Source organism: Delphinus delphis, chromosome 9, assembly GCF_949987515.2.
Source record: "Delphinus delphis chromosome 9, mDelDel1.2, whole genome shotgun sequence".
NCBI lineage: Eukaryota > Metazoa > Chordata > Mammalia > Artiodactyla > Delphinidae > Delphinus > Delphinus delphis.
In genome coordinates, this window is record NC_082691.1 from 83,777,170 (window position 1) to 83,791,979 (window position 14,810).

A 14,810-nucleotide genomic window follows, 5' to 3' on the forward strand; every position below is an offset into this window, starting at 1 on the left:
GCTTTCCTTGGTGCACACCTGTGTTGGGTTAACAGTATGTTTAATAAATAGTTTAGTGTTGGGTTATATTTATTGGCTGTTAACTATCAGTATATTATCAGTCACTGATATAAGCTTGTGCGAGGAGAAAATTTTTCTTGTTACTCATGTTAACAGTATTTCTTCTATAATTAAATAGATTAGTCCAATAGTCAGGCTAGGAGTTATTTTATTTATTGTTGAAATTAAAACTTATTTTTGTTGTTGAGCTTGAACGCTTTCTTAATTGGTGGCTGCTTTTAGGCCAACTATGGTTTAAGTTTTATATTACTCTCTAGTAAAGGTTGTATCCATTTCTAAAAAGCTGTACCTTTTTAGACTAACAATTAAACATACGTTGAAACTTGATATGGTTTTTAGTATTGTTTAATGTTGAACTGAAATTCCTTTCTTGGACAACCAGCTATCACCAGGCTCGTTAGGCTTTTCACCTCTACTTACAAGTCTTCTCACTATTTTGCCACATAGATGAGTTTGTTCTAGTTACTGCTTATAAGTATCTCGTCTGGTTTCGGGTAATTTAACTTAAGGTCTCTTTGCTAAATTATTACTAGTTAAGTCATTATGCAAAAGGTACAAGGGGTAAGCTTTGCTTTTTTCTACTTTTAATAATTCTTTCATCTTTCCCTTACGGTACTTTCTCTATAGCGCCATTGATATTTAAATTTCTATCTCCTATACTTTAAATGTATGGTAAATGTTTTATTTGATTAACTTATAGTAGTAGTGATGGGGAGGGGTATGGGCTAGATATAGTTCAAGATGTGCACAAGTTGTGAAATCTTCTAGGTGTAAACTAGATGCTTTATTTAAGCTACATCTTGTTTATCCAAGCACACCTTCCGGTATGCTTACCTTGTTACGACTTGTCTCCTCTTGTACGCTTGCTTAGCATGGGTTAGTGATCTGGGGCTTTTCTATGGTACTTGAGGAGGGTGACGGGCGGTGTGTGCATGCTTCATGGCCTTATTCAATTAAGCATTCTATTCTTAATTTACTGCTAAATCCTCCTTTAGTTTTTAGGTTTCATAAAAACTTTCGTGTGGGTTTAAGGGGTGTTCTTATTATAGAAAATGTAGCCCATTTCTTCCCAATCCATAGGTTACACCTTGACCTAACGTTTTTATGTGCAATAGTTGTGCTTACTTTCGTTCCTTTTTCAGGGTTTGCTGAAGATGGCGGTATATAGACTGAAGTAGCAAGGATTGGTGAGGTTGATCGTGGTTTATCGTTTACAGAACAGGCTCCTCTAGAGGGATATGAAGCACCGCCAAGTCCTTTGAGTTTTGGGCTGTTGCCGATAGTACTCTGGCGAATAGTCTTGTTTTAGGACTATTTAAGTTTACGACTAAGCATAGTGGGGTATCTAATCCCAGTTTGGGTCTTAGTTGTCGTGTACTCAGTTTATGGTAAAGTTACTTTCGTAGTTTAACTTAATTTTAATTATGGCTTTTTACAGCTTAATTAAGGTTTGGCTTTATTTTTGTATTGCTCCTTGACACTCTTTACGCCGGGTGTCTATTAATTTGGGTCAATCGTATGACCGCGGTGGCTGGCACGAAATTTACCAACCCTAGTTAGCATGGCTAGGTCAAACTTTCGTTCATAGCCTAATTCTTGTCACTGCTGTATCCCGTGGGGGTGTGGCTAAGCAAGGCGTTATGAGCTACTAGCGTAGTGTGCTTGATACCCGCTCCTTTTAGTCTTTAATGATTTGGAGGGCATTCTCACTGGGATGCGGATGCTTGCATGTGTAAGTCTGCTAAGAACTAATAGAAAGGCTAGGACCAAACCTTTGTGTTGATGGGGCAGTAATGCCCATCTAGACATTTTCAGTGTCTTGCTTTATAAAAATTTAAGCTACATTAACCCGTGGAGTAGAAAATTATTTGTATAATTTCATTATGGGGCTTGTGTCAGATTTAGTATTGATTTATTTAAAAAAGTGCGCGTAGATCTAGGGACGAAGCAGTGTAGGGGGGTGGTGAATATTAAAGCACACGATCAGTTTTGTGAGGGGTAAGGGGGGGTTAAACCCCTATGAGATAGAGTTTTTTGAGCCCGGGGGGAATAATAGAGTACTATGTCCTGTAACCATTAATTAAATAACACCTGTTGGTTGTGCTAGTCCAATCAAAAATACACACAGGTCCAGCTACAATTTATCTGACTGTGACAGGGCCTTTCTAAGGCCATAGCTGAGTCGATGCAGGCCCCCCCCCAAAAAATAAAAGATACCAAATGTATGAAACCTCAGTTATGTGTGAGCATGGGCTGATTAGTCATTAGTCCATCGAGATGTCTTATTTAAGGGGAACGAGTGGGCGATTTTAAGTTAAGATGGTCCTGAAGTAAGAACCAGATGTCTTATAAAGATCACCGTTAGCTACCCCCACGAAGTATGGGCCCGGTGCGAGAAGAGGGATCGCTGCTGAGCGGGTTGCTGGTTTCACGCGGCATGGTGATTAAGCTCGTGATCTAATGGAGCGGCCATAGGATATAATGGAAATAAAATTGTTAGGGCACATATAATATGTACGAGTATGCATATTATGTAATATGTAAAATTAATGAAATTTAATACGAGCTTTAACTTACCGTATGGAAAATAAATGAATGCACAATAATACATAGCATGTACATATGAATATTTACAAGGAGAGACTAAAATATTAATATGCATGTGTATATGTGTATGTGATATGTACAATAAAATGTTTTTAAAACAAATTACTTTTAATACTGACATAGTACTATAATGTTATGGTAACTCTACAATAAGCTTTTTCAAGGAATAGTTTATGTAGAATTCCAGCTTTGGGTGTTGGTGGTGAGGTTTAATGTCTCTTCCTTGAGTCTTAGGGAGGAATGGGGTTCTCCTTTTCCGGTTTACAAGACCGGGGTATTTTGTTATACTACAAAGACTCTTCATTTTAAGAGTTTATTTTCAATAAGGCTGATTGTTGGTATTAGCACTAAGATTAGGAGAAAGTATAGGATAGATGCTAATTGGCCTACGATGATGTATGGGTGTTCTACAGGTTGGCCTCCGATTCATGTTAAGGTTAGGAGGTCTGCGATTAGAGTTCAAAATAAGAGTTGGCTAAAGGGTCGGAATATTATGCTTCGTTGTTTGGATGTTTGAAGTATTGGAATAAAGATTAGGATGAGGATGGAAAGTAGTAGTGCTAGTCCTCCTCCTAGTTTATTGGGAATTGATCGTAAGATTGCATATGCGAATAGGAAATATCATTCTGGTTTGATGTGTGCAGGGGTGCTTAGTGGATTTGCTGGAGTATAGTTATCGGGGTCTCCTAGTAGGTCAGGTGTGAATAGAGTTAGTGCTAGCAGGGTTAGGATCAATAGTAAAGCGCCTAGGATATCTTTGATTGTGTAGTAGGGGTGGAATGGGATTATATCTATGTTGGATGGGATTCCTGTGGGGTTATTGGATCCTGTTTCGTGTAGGAATAGCAGGTGAACAGCTACTAATGCTGTGATGATGAATGGGAGGATAAAGTGGAAAGCGAAGAAACGTGTTAGTGTTGCTTTATCTACGGAAAACCCACCTCAGATTCATTCTACCAAGGTAGTGCCAATATAAGGGATTGCTGATAGGAGATTAGTGATAACGGTTGCGCCTCAGAATGATATTTGTCCTCAGGGTAGGACATAGCCTACGAATGCAGTGGCTATAACTATTAATAGTAGGAGTACGCCAATGTTTCATGTTTCTTGGAATATATGAGAGCCATAGTATAGGCCGCGTCCGATGTGGGCGTAAAGGCAGATGAAGAATATAGAGGCTCCATTTGCATGTAAATAGCGAATGAGTCAACCGTAGTTAACGTCTCGACAGATGTGTGCGACTGATGAAAAGGCAGTTGAGGTGTCTGGCGTGTAGTGTATTGCTAGGAATAAACCTGTTAGGATTTGTATGATTAGGCAGAGGCCTAGTAGGGGAGCCAAAGTTTCATCATGAGGAGATATTAGATGGAGTGGGAAGATCAATGAATGCGTCATTGAGAATTTTTATTAGTGGGTGTGTTTTTCGGATGTTGGTCATTAAGGTTCTTGTAGTTGAATTACAACAATGATTTTTCATGTCATTGGTCGTGGTTGGAGTCCATGTGAGAATAATGGCAATATATATTGTTTTTATTATGAGCACTATTTTTGTAATTAGTCTTGTGGGGGTTTCTTCAAAGCCTTCACCAATTTATGGTGGTTTAGGGTTGATTGTGGGTGGCGCTATGGGATGTGGAATTGTTTTTAGTTTTGGGGGTTCGTTTTTAGGTCTAATAGTATTTTTGATTTATTTAGGAGGAATGTTAGTTGTGTTTGGTTATACAACGGCTATAGCTACTGAGCAGTATCCTGAGGTTTGGGTTTCTAATAAAGTCGTACTAGGGGGATTTCTTTTAGGTTTGGTGGTAGAACTTTTAGTGGTGGTGTATGTTTTAGAGGGTGGAAAAGTGAATGTTGTGTTTGAGTTTAATGGGCTAGGGGATTGAGTCATTTATGATACAGGGGATTCTGGATTTTTTAGTGAGGAAGCTATAGGGATTGCTGCGTTGTATAGTTACGGCACTTGGTTGGTTGTTGTTACTGGATGGTCTTTGTTTATTGGTGTAGTGGTTATTACGGAGATTACTCGGGGTAATTAAATAGTAGCATACAAAGGGTTATAGTGATGAGGAAAGATAGGAAGTAGAGTTTGATAAGCCCTTTTTGGTTTGAAGTTAGTGTGGAGGCCTTTAGTTGAATGAGAGCTATAGTTTTTGGTAGAATGGTTTCTGTTCAGGCCAGGTCTAGCAAGGAGGTTGCGAATTTCTGGCTTATTGTTAGGACTAGGTGAGGGGGTAAGCGGTGTATAATTGTAGGGAAGTAACCTAGCAGGGTAGAGAATTTAGTAGAGTCTGATGGATAGGGATATTTTAGGTTTTTTGAGTAGGTGTTAATTTCGAATGCGAGAATAAAGCCTAGAGTTGTTACTATAAGGGCTGTTAGTTTTAGGTATAAAGGTATAGTTATTAGAGGGGTAGTTATTGGGGGTATGCTGTTGGAGAGGATGAATCCGGCGAAGATGCTTCCGATTAATAGGCGTGTCACGCTTCCAGTGGCCCGTTAGCCCGCAGCTGGGCCAGGGCTTAGAAGGAGGTCGGGGATTGGGACATTGGCGAGCCCAGTGGCCTTCTTTTCCGCATTTGAAGCAGGCCCCCGGCGGGGTTGCCTTTTGCGGACCCCGTGGATGCTGTGATCCATGGGAGATGGCCGGCCTTAGGGCAGCTACAAGAGCTTGGGTTTGGAGGGCCACCGTCTGGTGCATCCGAGCCTGTCGGCTGGATTCTGCCAAATCCTCACGACCATTATAGACTTTAAAGGCCATTTTTACCAGATCTCGAATAGGGGTTTGAGGGCCGTCTTCTGCCCGTTTTAATTTCTTTCGGATGTCCGGGGCTGATTGGGTGATAAAATGGGTGGCTAGGACCGCTGCCCCTGCCGGGGTGTCGGGATCCAGCCGGGTGTAGAGAGTTAAGGCCTCTGTAAGGCGATTGAGAAAGATAGCTGGATTTTCGTTAGGCTCTTGGGTTATCTCTTTTAGTTTTTCAAAATTGACCACCTTATGAGCGGCAGCCTGCATGCCAGCCAGGAGGCATTGGATCATGAGGTCGCGTTTACGACGGCCATCTTGGCCATCCTGAGAAGTCCAGCCTGGATCGGTGCCAGGTACGGCAGTCGCTCCGACAGGCATGGAGTTGTCGGTAAGGTGAACCTGATCTGCATGGTTTCGGGCAGCAGTTTGAATTCTTTCCCTTTCGTCAGGGGTTAAGGTAGAGGACAGAACCACAAAGATATCGTGTCTGGTTAGATCGTAAGCTTGAGATAGGTAGCGAAATTCTTTGATGTAGTGGGAGGAGTCGGCAGAAAAGGAGCCTAATCGCTTTTCTATTTGAGAGAGATCTTGGAGAGAAAAGGGAACATGAACTCTAACTAATCCTTCCGCTCCTGCTACCTCCCTCAGAGGGCACAGGAGATTTGAATCTTGGGAGTCGTGAGAGCGTGTATGTGCACTAATTGGCGAAGCAAGGGGCGTGGGAGGAGAAACCGTTGAGGGAGGCGGGGGAGCGGTTGGATGGGCCAGAGCGGGTTCGGGAGGAGGAGGGACCGCTTCAGGGTAGGGTGGAGGTTAGAGAGGAGTTCTGGAGGGGGGAGAGGCGAGAGATTCGGGAGGGTCGGTTAGTGGGGAGGAATCCAAGGGGATTGAGGTTTTGGATGGAGGAGATGTTTGGCAAGGAGGATTTGAGAGGTAGAACAATTGACGTAAAGGGAGGGGCGGGAGCGCAAATACCAAAAAACCTGCACCTAGGGGACCTCAGACCATTTGCCTGTCCTGCGGCAGTAATTATCTAGATCACGGAGGATGTTAAAATCGAAAACCCCTTCAGGAAAATAGCGAGGGCTGTAAAATTGGCTAGGAGACACCCCAGGGGCGTCTTAGGATCTGGTTTCGATTGTGAGGTTCCCATGACCCCCAGTCTGTCCCTGAGTGAATGGAGAGGGAGAGAGGCATCCCTGGTCTCAGTCTCCAATTCACGACAGGTCGGAGGGCGGTCAGGCGATTGGGACGTCTCCACAGTTGCCCGAGGCCCGGAGAGAGGACGGAGGAGTCCCTGACTGGGCCGCGATTAGGGACAGGGAGTCCGGTGGGCAGGGACTCTGGGGGTCGGAGGGAACAAGGGAGGGGGACTTACCCCGTTTTCTGCCGGATCGGGTGGATGAGTAGAGGTTCCCTGGTTGTCTCCTGGGGGAGGGGAGGAGCGGCCCGCGCCGTAACCCGCGGGGCTTGGTACCCCTCCCGGGTTTCGGCACCAAATGTAAGGTCGGATCTTAAGAAACGGCACCGCGAAACAGAGGAAAGCTTCAAGTGAGCTTATTAGGGAGCGCTCCCGGGCGAGGTTCACTGGTCCGAGAGAAAGGGGCCAGAGAAGTCGCACCCGGGCGAGGGTTGGGCAAGATTTTATAGAGGAAGAAGGGAAAGGGGTGTGGTGAATCTGGGAGGGCGCAGGGTATTCCTTATTTGGTGGTCTTTTCGGGTATCCTGGGGGACCGTTGGTCCCGCCCCTCGAAAGGCAGGAAGGCTGGGCCGGGTGCAAAGTCCCCAGGTCAGTTCCTGGAACTGGGTGGTCCGGAATGTCTCCAGGGCAGTTTCTGGAACTGGGTGGTCCGGAGAATTTCGGTCTGATGCAACCTGTGAATCTGATTGTGTTCCCCTGCCTCGGGCCAGTTGGCCTTACAGGCTGGGAAGAATTCACTGCAGCAGGTGACTGTCTGCTACACCCCTCATCTTCATCATCCTCAACAGCCAATCACTTAAGGACACCATCGGCCACACCCTGGGGCTGGGATTGCCATCACGGGGCTCCATCTACTTGCGGAAGTAAGATCTAAAGAAATGACAAGTAAGCCACAGTCGCATATGCTGTCAAGTGAGTAGACGTCAACCAGAAAGGGTCAGGGACCAAGGGAGGGACCACAATGCCCTGGGTTGGATGAGGTTCCCAGGGAGAAATGCTGGATGGCACGTGAGTGGAGGAGGACAGATTGGTGTGGACAAGGCACAGCAAAAAGAACACAAGTGGTGTGCTCAAGGGATTGTGACCAGCAGTTTATTATTCTTTTTCTATCACTTTGTATTTTGGGACCCTTTCACATACATCACCTCAGGAAATGACTCTGTTGTCCTTCACAAACGCAGCTCCCTGGACCAGATGGCCTTCTGTTCCAGTGAGTTCAGTGGAATTAAACGAACTCCTACTATGTGTAAATCATTGTTCAGTATTGCAGGGTACATAGAAAAGTGTAAAATATAGTCCCTGCCGTCAAGGACAGAAAGGATTTTCCTTCCATCAAACGGCCAGGGAAGGAGATTCCGGGGTGACTCTGCAGCAGTGAAGTATTCATCTGACAAAAGGCAGCAGGCTCTGGACAGCATGGACGAGCCTAAGGAAAACTGGATTTGCCATCTATCAAGATGCTCCATTTGGGGGTTGTCCAAAAGGTATTCTGGTGACTCTGCAGTTTCCTTCTCAGAATTGGTTACCAGGCTCAATCAGTCTGTGCCCTTCACATTCTTCCCACTATATTACTTCATAAGCACAGAAGCCTGTCTGCAGCCAAACACCAGCTCAGAATCAAAAGCTAAAGTAACTGCAGATGTACCTATAACTCATCCATGTCTAGACCACTGAGTAACACCCCAATCAATGAGCAGTCTCAGACTCCGCAATTAATCCTGGAAAGGACGAGACATCGGGACAAGAAAGAAAGAACCGAAATAAGACAATGCATGCATGCAACTTCTAAATCAGTCAACCTTGGGCAAAGGGAGGTCTGGAAATTTTCACTCTGCCTGAGAGAAACAAAGCAACCTCATCCTGGCCCTTTAAGCGCCAGTTAGGACTGAGTGAGAGAAAGCACAGTTGAGCAACATCTGAGACAAACTGAACTACAAACTTATCTTGGGCATCCTCAGTCTGATGATGTGGCTACTACCATGATGTAGCAGTCCATGGAGAAGTTTCAGGAACTTTCCAAGTTGAGTGGGCAGAGTTGCCACTTATATGACAGAATTGGCAGATGCCTGTCAGTCACTTCTCAAAAAGTGAGTGGGAGGAATATTAAGCAAAGAACTAGCTACGTGGATCAGCCAGAGGGCCTATGACTGATGATTCTGGGTGACCAGCACTCACAGAGGCATATTTGACCTCCTGCTTCCTCAGATGACTGAAGATTAAATACATGGTGAGAAGGGGATCTCTGGAACCTTGAGGTTCTGCACTCTGAATTTTTAGCTGGAAAACCTCTTTTCAAGGCAAAAACATAGCAAAGGACATTTGGAAGTATTTCGAAGAACGAATTCACATGCACTAACTTTGTAACAGGAAGCTGCAGATGTCACTTCAAGACAGCTGAAGCAGAATCCTCGCTGCAGGCGAAGTCTAGAGCAAGGGACTGTACACCCTGGATCAAAGCAGTCTTCAAAACTACCAAGTCTCCCATCTACCCCCCTCCACACACCTCCCCCCCCCCCCCGCACCAAAAAAGCAAAGAAACAGCCAGCACACAATCTTAAGACTCTTTATTTAAAATAAGTATCTCTGGGCTTCCCTGGTGGCGCAGTGGTTGAGAGTCCGCCTGCCGATGCAGGGGACACGGGTTCGTGCCCCGGTCCAGGAAGATCCCTCATGCTGCGTGAGCGGCTGGGCCCATGAGCCATGGCTGCTGAGCCTGCGCGTCCGGAGCCTGTGCTCCGCAACGGCAGAGGCCACAACAGTGAGAGGTCCGCGTACCGCAAAAAAAAAAAAAAAAAAAAAAAAAGTATCTCTGAGTCAGGCTGCTGTATAACCAAGCAGGAAAATCTACTGAAACTTGACAGTTTTGATCAATGGCCTTCAGTCTTGGATGTTAATGAAATGTTTGTTATTGTTGTTGCTTTTTAACCAAGCAGTCTGTAACTCCACTTTCACGTCTAATTCAGAAAACTCCATTTCATGAAACATCAGGCTCTGAAGTGAAGAAATGAGCATGATTCTCCTTGCATGAATACTCGCGAGGCAAGCGTTAAGAAGCTGCCCAGATAACCCATGGTGAGGTGTCCCAGCAGAGGACACCGTACAAGCAATCTGGTTGTTGAGTAAGTGGATGATTCATCTTATTACTTTTTTAAAGAACTGTGCAGTGTGTGTACTTTTAAACTGTATTGTAAATCATACATTAATTTGTTCCACATAGGAACGCCTACACTGAGAATCATTACACTTTTTCAGGTCAACATTCTTTAAACATTATTTTAGCTTGTTTTATGTTATTAACTAGTTAATTATTATTATTGCAAATGACCTTATATTCTCTTTCTTAAAGGTATGAAGTGAGTGGATACTGGCCAAATAATTTATACACATAGGTATTTGGCTATGTTTGTATCAATTAATATAAAAACCATAAAATATACCCATTTTAAAATCGTATCTTGTAAACCTTTAGAAATAAATGTTACATAAAAAATAATTTACTCCTGTGCCTACCTTCTTTATAGGTAAGCAGACCAAATTTACATTTTCTTTGTCCTTTTTCTTTAAAAGTATATATTTATTTATTACATTGCCTGCAGAATTACATTTTCTCTTGTCTCTTTTCACTGACAAAACTGATAGGGGTTCTGGCACACTATCCAGCTCAGAAATATTCTTGAGTAATCAAGTGAAGACAATATTGAATACGAATTCACCAAAACTGCCTCTGTGATTTAGTTCAATGCAAATCCTTTATGTATGCAGATTATATAATCCAATTTGCTATTTTTCTTTTGCATCTTTAAGCTTTCTAAATAGTTTCAAAAGTAAACTATCAGACATAATTTTTTGCAAAATTATATTCACGAATAACCATATGCTGAAAGTTATATATTAAGGAGCGACTTTTTAAATGAAAATGATACTAGTATGTGGATTTTTAAATATGCATAAAAAACGGAGTTTTAATGGGCAGAAATTAGCGTAAATAGTAATGGGATGAACAATAATTTTGAGGTTTAAGTTTTGTTTTCCTTGGGATTCTTATCATATAGTTGTATCTTAAATACAGATTTAAGAAATTTAGAAAACATGACATCATTATATGATAAAGTATACGGAGAAATGCAAAATTGTCATTGTAAACGTTCAGCAATATTTTTTTTTAATTTAGTGATTCAAACATCATTTAATAAAATAAAATAAAGGTTAAAAAAAAGAACAGAACTGTGCAGTAATGTTTCAAGCAGCTGAATGATGTTTTAAACACACTGGGCTGCTACACCTGCCAGAAGAAAAAGCTGGAGCTAAGAAAATCTGGCAAAGCTATCTATCTGAAATGAACCCAATTTTTATCTATCCTAAATGTTCAGATTATTTTTAAATGTTAATTTATAGATATTTGTACACTACAGGAAAAAGTGTCTGGTGAGCAGACAGCTGGCCAAGGGAAAGCAGATCAGAGGCCAGGCAGGCTGTGGATCTTCTATTTACACCTTTAATAAAGTGTCTGACTCCCCCACAGAATACAGGCCATCCTAGGGCTGATGGGTTGCCGAGCTGCTGCCGGAACACTTCGAACTCCCCAAGTCGCACTGTCTCAAGGTAACTCTGGAGATACAGCCTCTGTCCTTTAGTTCTCTCCAAAAGGTTTCAGTATTTTCATGGTCTCTCTTTTACCCATCTTTAAACCAATTAAGGGCATTTCTGAGCATTCATTGGTTTCCCAAGATACTGCAATGAAATAGCCATATCCCTAGGTCAGCAATGGTTCTGAAGAAAGCATCACTTATTATGGCACCAGACTGGACTGGGGAATTAAGAGCTTTGTGCTGTATTTCCAACTCTTTCTCTGGCCATGCTCACTGCTCTCTCCACCACCGACCACCTCTCTTGAGTCCTCAGGAGGAGGTGCTGGAAGACAGGAAATGCAGGTTAGCACCACCCAGGCTAGTGTCTGTGGGCCACTGCCAACTGATTTCTAGTTAACTACCAACAGTTACCCACTCATTTGGCAAACAATTATCAGGTGTTGCTCCTGGCCAGGCCCCACGCCCTCAATTACTTTCCAAGTTTCTCCCACCCTCAAAGACTAGGTTGGAAATCATGTTTCTCTGCTCTTTCTTAATCGATTCCTGCAGTATGTAGGACTACATACCTGAATTAGAGTTAGGAATATCAAAAATGTTTATAAATAATAAAGGATTCCCATATATTAGAAAGGAGAGTCTGTTATTCAAAAAGCCACAAAATATCTCATTTAGAGAAGACACTTAACAAAATATACATCTTAAAAATTCAGCAGTCAAGAATGCTTTTTATAATTGTTTCCATTTGAGCAACAGAGAATTAACATGGATAAGAATTATAAACACAACTTCACACAAAATATGCAAGAAGCATCACGTTTTTCTGAGATTCCTCTTTGTGGTTATCTAACCACACACGAGGGAGGGACCAAAGTTCAGATGTGCCCCAGTCGCAGTGCCCCAAAGTGGCAGTGCACTCAAGGAGTTTCCTTCCCTCAGTAAATGACATGGGGGAGGCGGGGAGGCTTTACCAAGAAGCACACAATCCAGCTTCTTACCCAGTCTGCTACCATCATCAACTGTCAAACCATTTGCTCCTCTTTGCAAGAGGAGCTCCTTTAGAAGGTCCCAATAACTTCTGCTTATATTGTTCGACCAGCTGGTTGAAGCGAATTTCTGTCTTATTTCCCTTAGCTTTCTTCCTAGGTACCTACAAATGAAAGGCAAGGAAACGTAAGATAATCAGTTTCAAGCATTAAGTATCACCTTACCCTTAGGCCAGCCAAGGGAGAAAGTAGGTTCAGAGATCTTGTCCACCACAAGAGGGACTTCCAGGCAATGACCTCACAAGAATCATCCATTGGTAAGAAATCAGATCAGGAGTGCCTAAGAGAAGGGCCCCACTAAAGTACCATGTTTCAAAGGCCTCTCCCCCTTCAATTCCCAAATGTTCACACGAATCTCCTCCAAGATGAGTCACAGCCCCAAGTCTGGATGGTCTTGCTTGTTGCCCTTTCCCTCACCAAGAATTACAGGGTTTCAAAGAGAGCTCTATAAGATAGTCTGATGGGTCAGAGGCTTTCCAGAGACACAGATTTCTTGAGTAGGATGAGAAGCTAATGCTCTTGTACCCTTTAAAGAAAGGAACTAGGCAAGGAAAAAAAGAAAATTTGATTTCAAATGATCAAGAATGTAGGACCACCACTTTCTATTAAGAACTAGGGCTCCAGGCTTCCCTGGTGGTGCAGTGGTTGAGAGTCCGCCTGCCGATGCAGGGGACACGGGTTCGTGCCCCGGTCCGGGAGGATCCCACATGCCGTGGAGCGGCTGGGCCCGTGGGCCATGGCCACTAAGCCTGCGTGTCCGGAGCCTGTGCTCCGCAGCGGGAGAGGCCACAACAGTGAGAGGCCCGCATAGCGCAAAAAAAAAAAAAAAAAAAAGAACTAGGGCTCCTTGGAAGCTAATGCCAGGGTTGACGAAGAAATAGATAAGTTGGGACATCCAGTTGTACTAGGAAGTAAGGACACTATCAAAGACAGGATCATGTCAGAAGGACTCAGGCAGGAGTCAACCTGAAGGGGCTTCTGCTGGCCTCAGATGGGACAAGAATAATGACTGCATCTGACTGAAACACATCAAGTACATAAAAACTCAGGAATTCACAATACTAAAAAAAATTGTACTTGTCATCTGAGGAGGTTGGTAGGGCAACAACTCATTACTCTGGAATCTGATAAAAGGAAAAGAACAAAATCAAGCATTTACCCTGCCTTTCCTACACAAATGATATTTCATGGGAACCAAACAGTTGACAAGGGAAGATTCTTTTTTTCTAGAATTCTTCTTAAAAAACACAAAAGCGTTGACAAAATTAGAAAATTACCATTCTGCAACTCGTATTGAAATACGGATCTAGATAGCAATCATCAGTGGGTGCTAAGACCCTTAGGTGGGAAGCTGATGGGGGACTTTACAAATGGAGGGATAAGGTAGACAATTCCTAAACTTACTGATGAATCACAGCATCACTAAAAAATGGGGCAACCAGACACTATGCACCTTACAGTGCAATGCAACAGAAAGCACACAGCACCACCTATGAAATACTCTCGCCAAGAAAACTGAACTTGAATCTAATCTAGCCTCTAGATCTAACAACCAGTTTGTAGGCAACATGGGGTGTTAGAGGAACAAGTTAAATGACAGCACAAGGAAGAAAGCAACTAAATTCAAAATGTTATACATTCTAAGGCTAAGGACCTGGCTTATCCAACAAATTAACGGCATGGAGAAAAGCAGGGTGGATGTAAGGAAGACTGGATATTATAGGGGGAAAAAAAAGATTTAAGAGATTTAAAAATGAAGTATAAGGAATTCCCTGGCGGTCCAGTGGTTAGGACTCTGCGCTTTCACTGCCGTGGCCCAGGTTCAATACCTGGTCAGGGAACTAAGATCCCACAAGCTGCAGGGCATGGCCAAAAAAAAATTACGAGTATAACATGGAACCTGATTCATACTAACCAACTTAAAAAATGTATTTTTGAGGTAACTGGGAACGTTTTAATATGGATTACATATTAGCTATTAAGAGCTTCTTATTAATATCATTAGATGTGATGATGGCATAATATGTGTTTGGGTATATGTGTGTTTAAGGCCTGATCAGCTCGAGATGAATTCTGAGATATTTTTCTGAGCAATATACCTCATTTCCACATGAGGCACATTTACAAGTGAAGTAGAATTCACTTTAATATATTCACAGGGTGGGGTGGGGTGGGGGGGTAGGTAAAACAAGATAATTGTTGAAGCAGAGTAACCAATACATGGGGTTCGTTTTATTATTCTCCCCACTTTTAGGACCGTGTACCTCCACATCCTCTAAAAAGCTGCAATCTTGTACCTAAGTGCAATCTAGAAGCCCTTTCCTTTTTTTTTTGCAGTACATGGCCCTCTCACTGTTGTGGCCTCTCCCGTTGCGGAGCACAGGCTCCGGATGCGCAGGCTCAGCGGCCATGGCTCACGGGCCCAGCCGCTCTGCGGCATGTGGGATCTTCCTGGACCGGGGCACGAGCCCGTGTCCCCTGCATCGGCAGGCGGACTCTCAACCACTGCGCCACCAGGGAAGTCCTGAAGCCCCTTCCCTTTGCACAACTAATCACGGCAC

At 43.3% G+C, this 14,810-nt stretch overlaps 1 protein-coding gene across 2 annotated transcripts in view; it reads right to left on the minus strand.

Moving 5' to 3' along the window:
- Positions 1-9,190: 9,190 nt before the first annotated feature.
- Positions 9,191-14,810, minus strand: part of RBM28 (RNA binding motif protein 28) — a 32,829-nt gene continuing 27,209 nt past the window's right edge. For both annotated transcript variants that reach the window (XM_060020833.1, XM_060020834.1), the window contains exons 19-20: positions 12,202-12,353; positions 9,191-11,528 (exon numbers count right to left, since the gene is read on the minus strand). In XM_060020833.1, the coding sequence (XP_059876816.1) occupies positions 12,219-12,353 (135 nt within the window). In that variant the 3' untranslated portion in view covers positions 9,191-11,528; positions 12,202-12,218. The remainder of the gene's footprint in view (positions 11,529-12,201; positions 12,354-14,810) is intronic.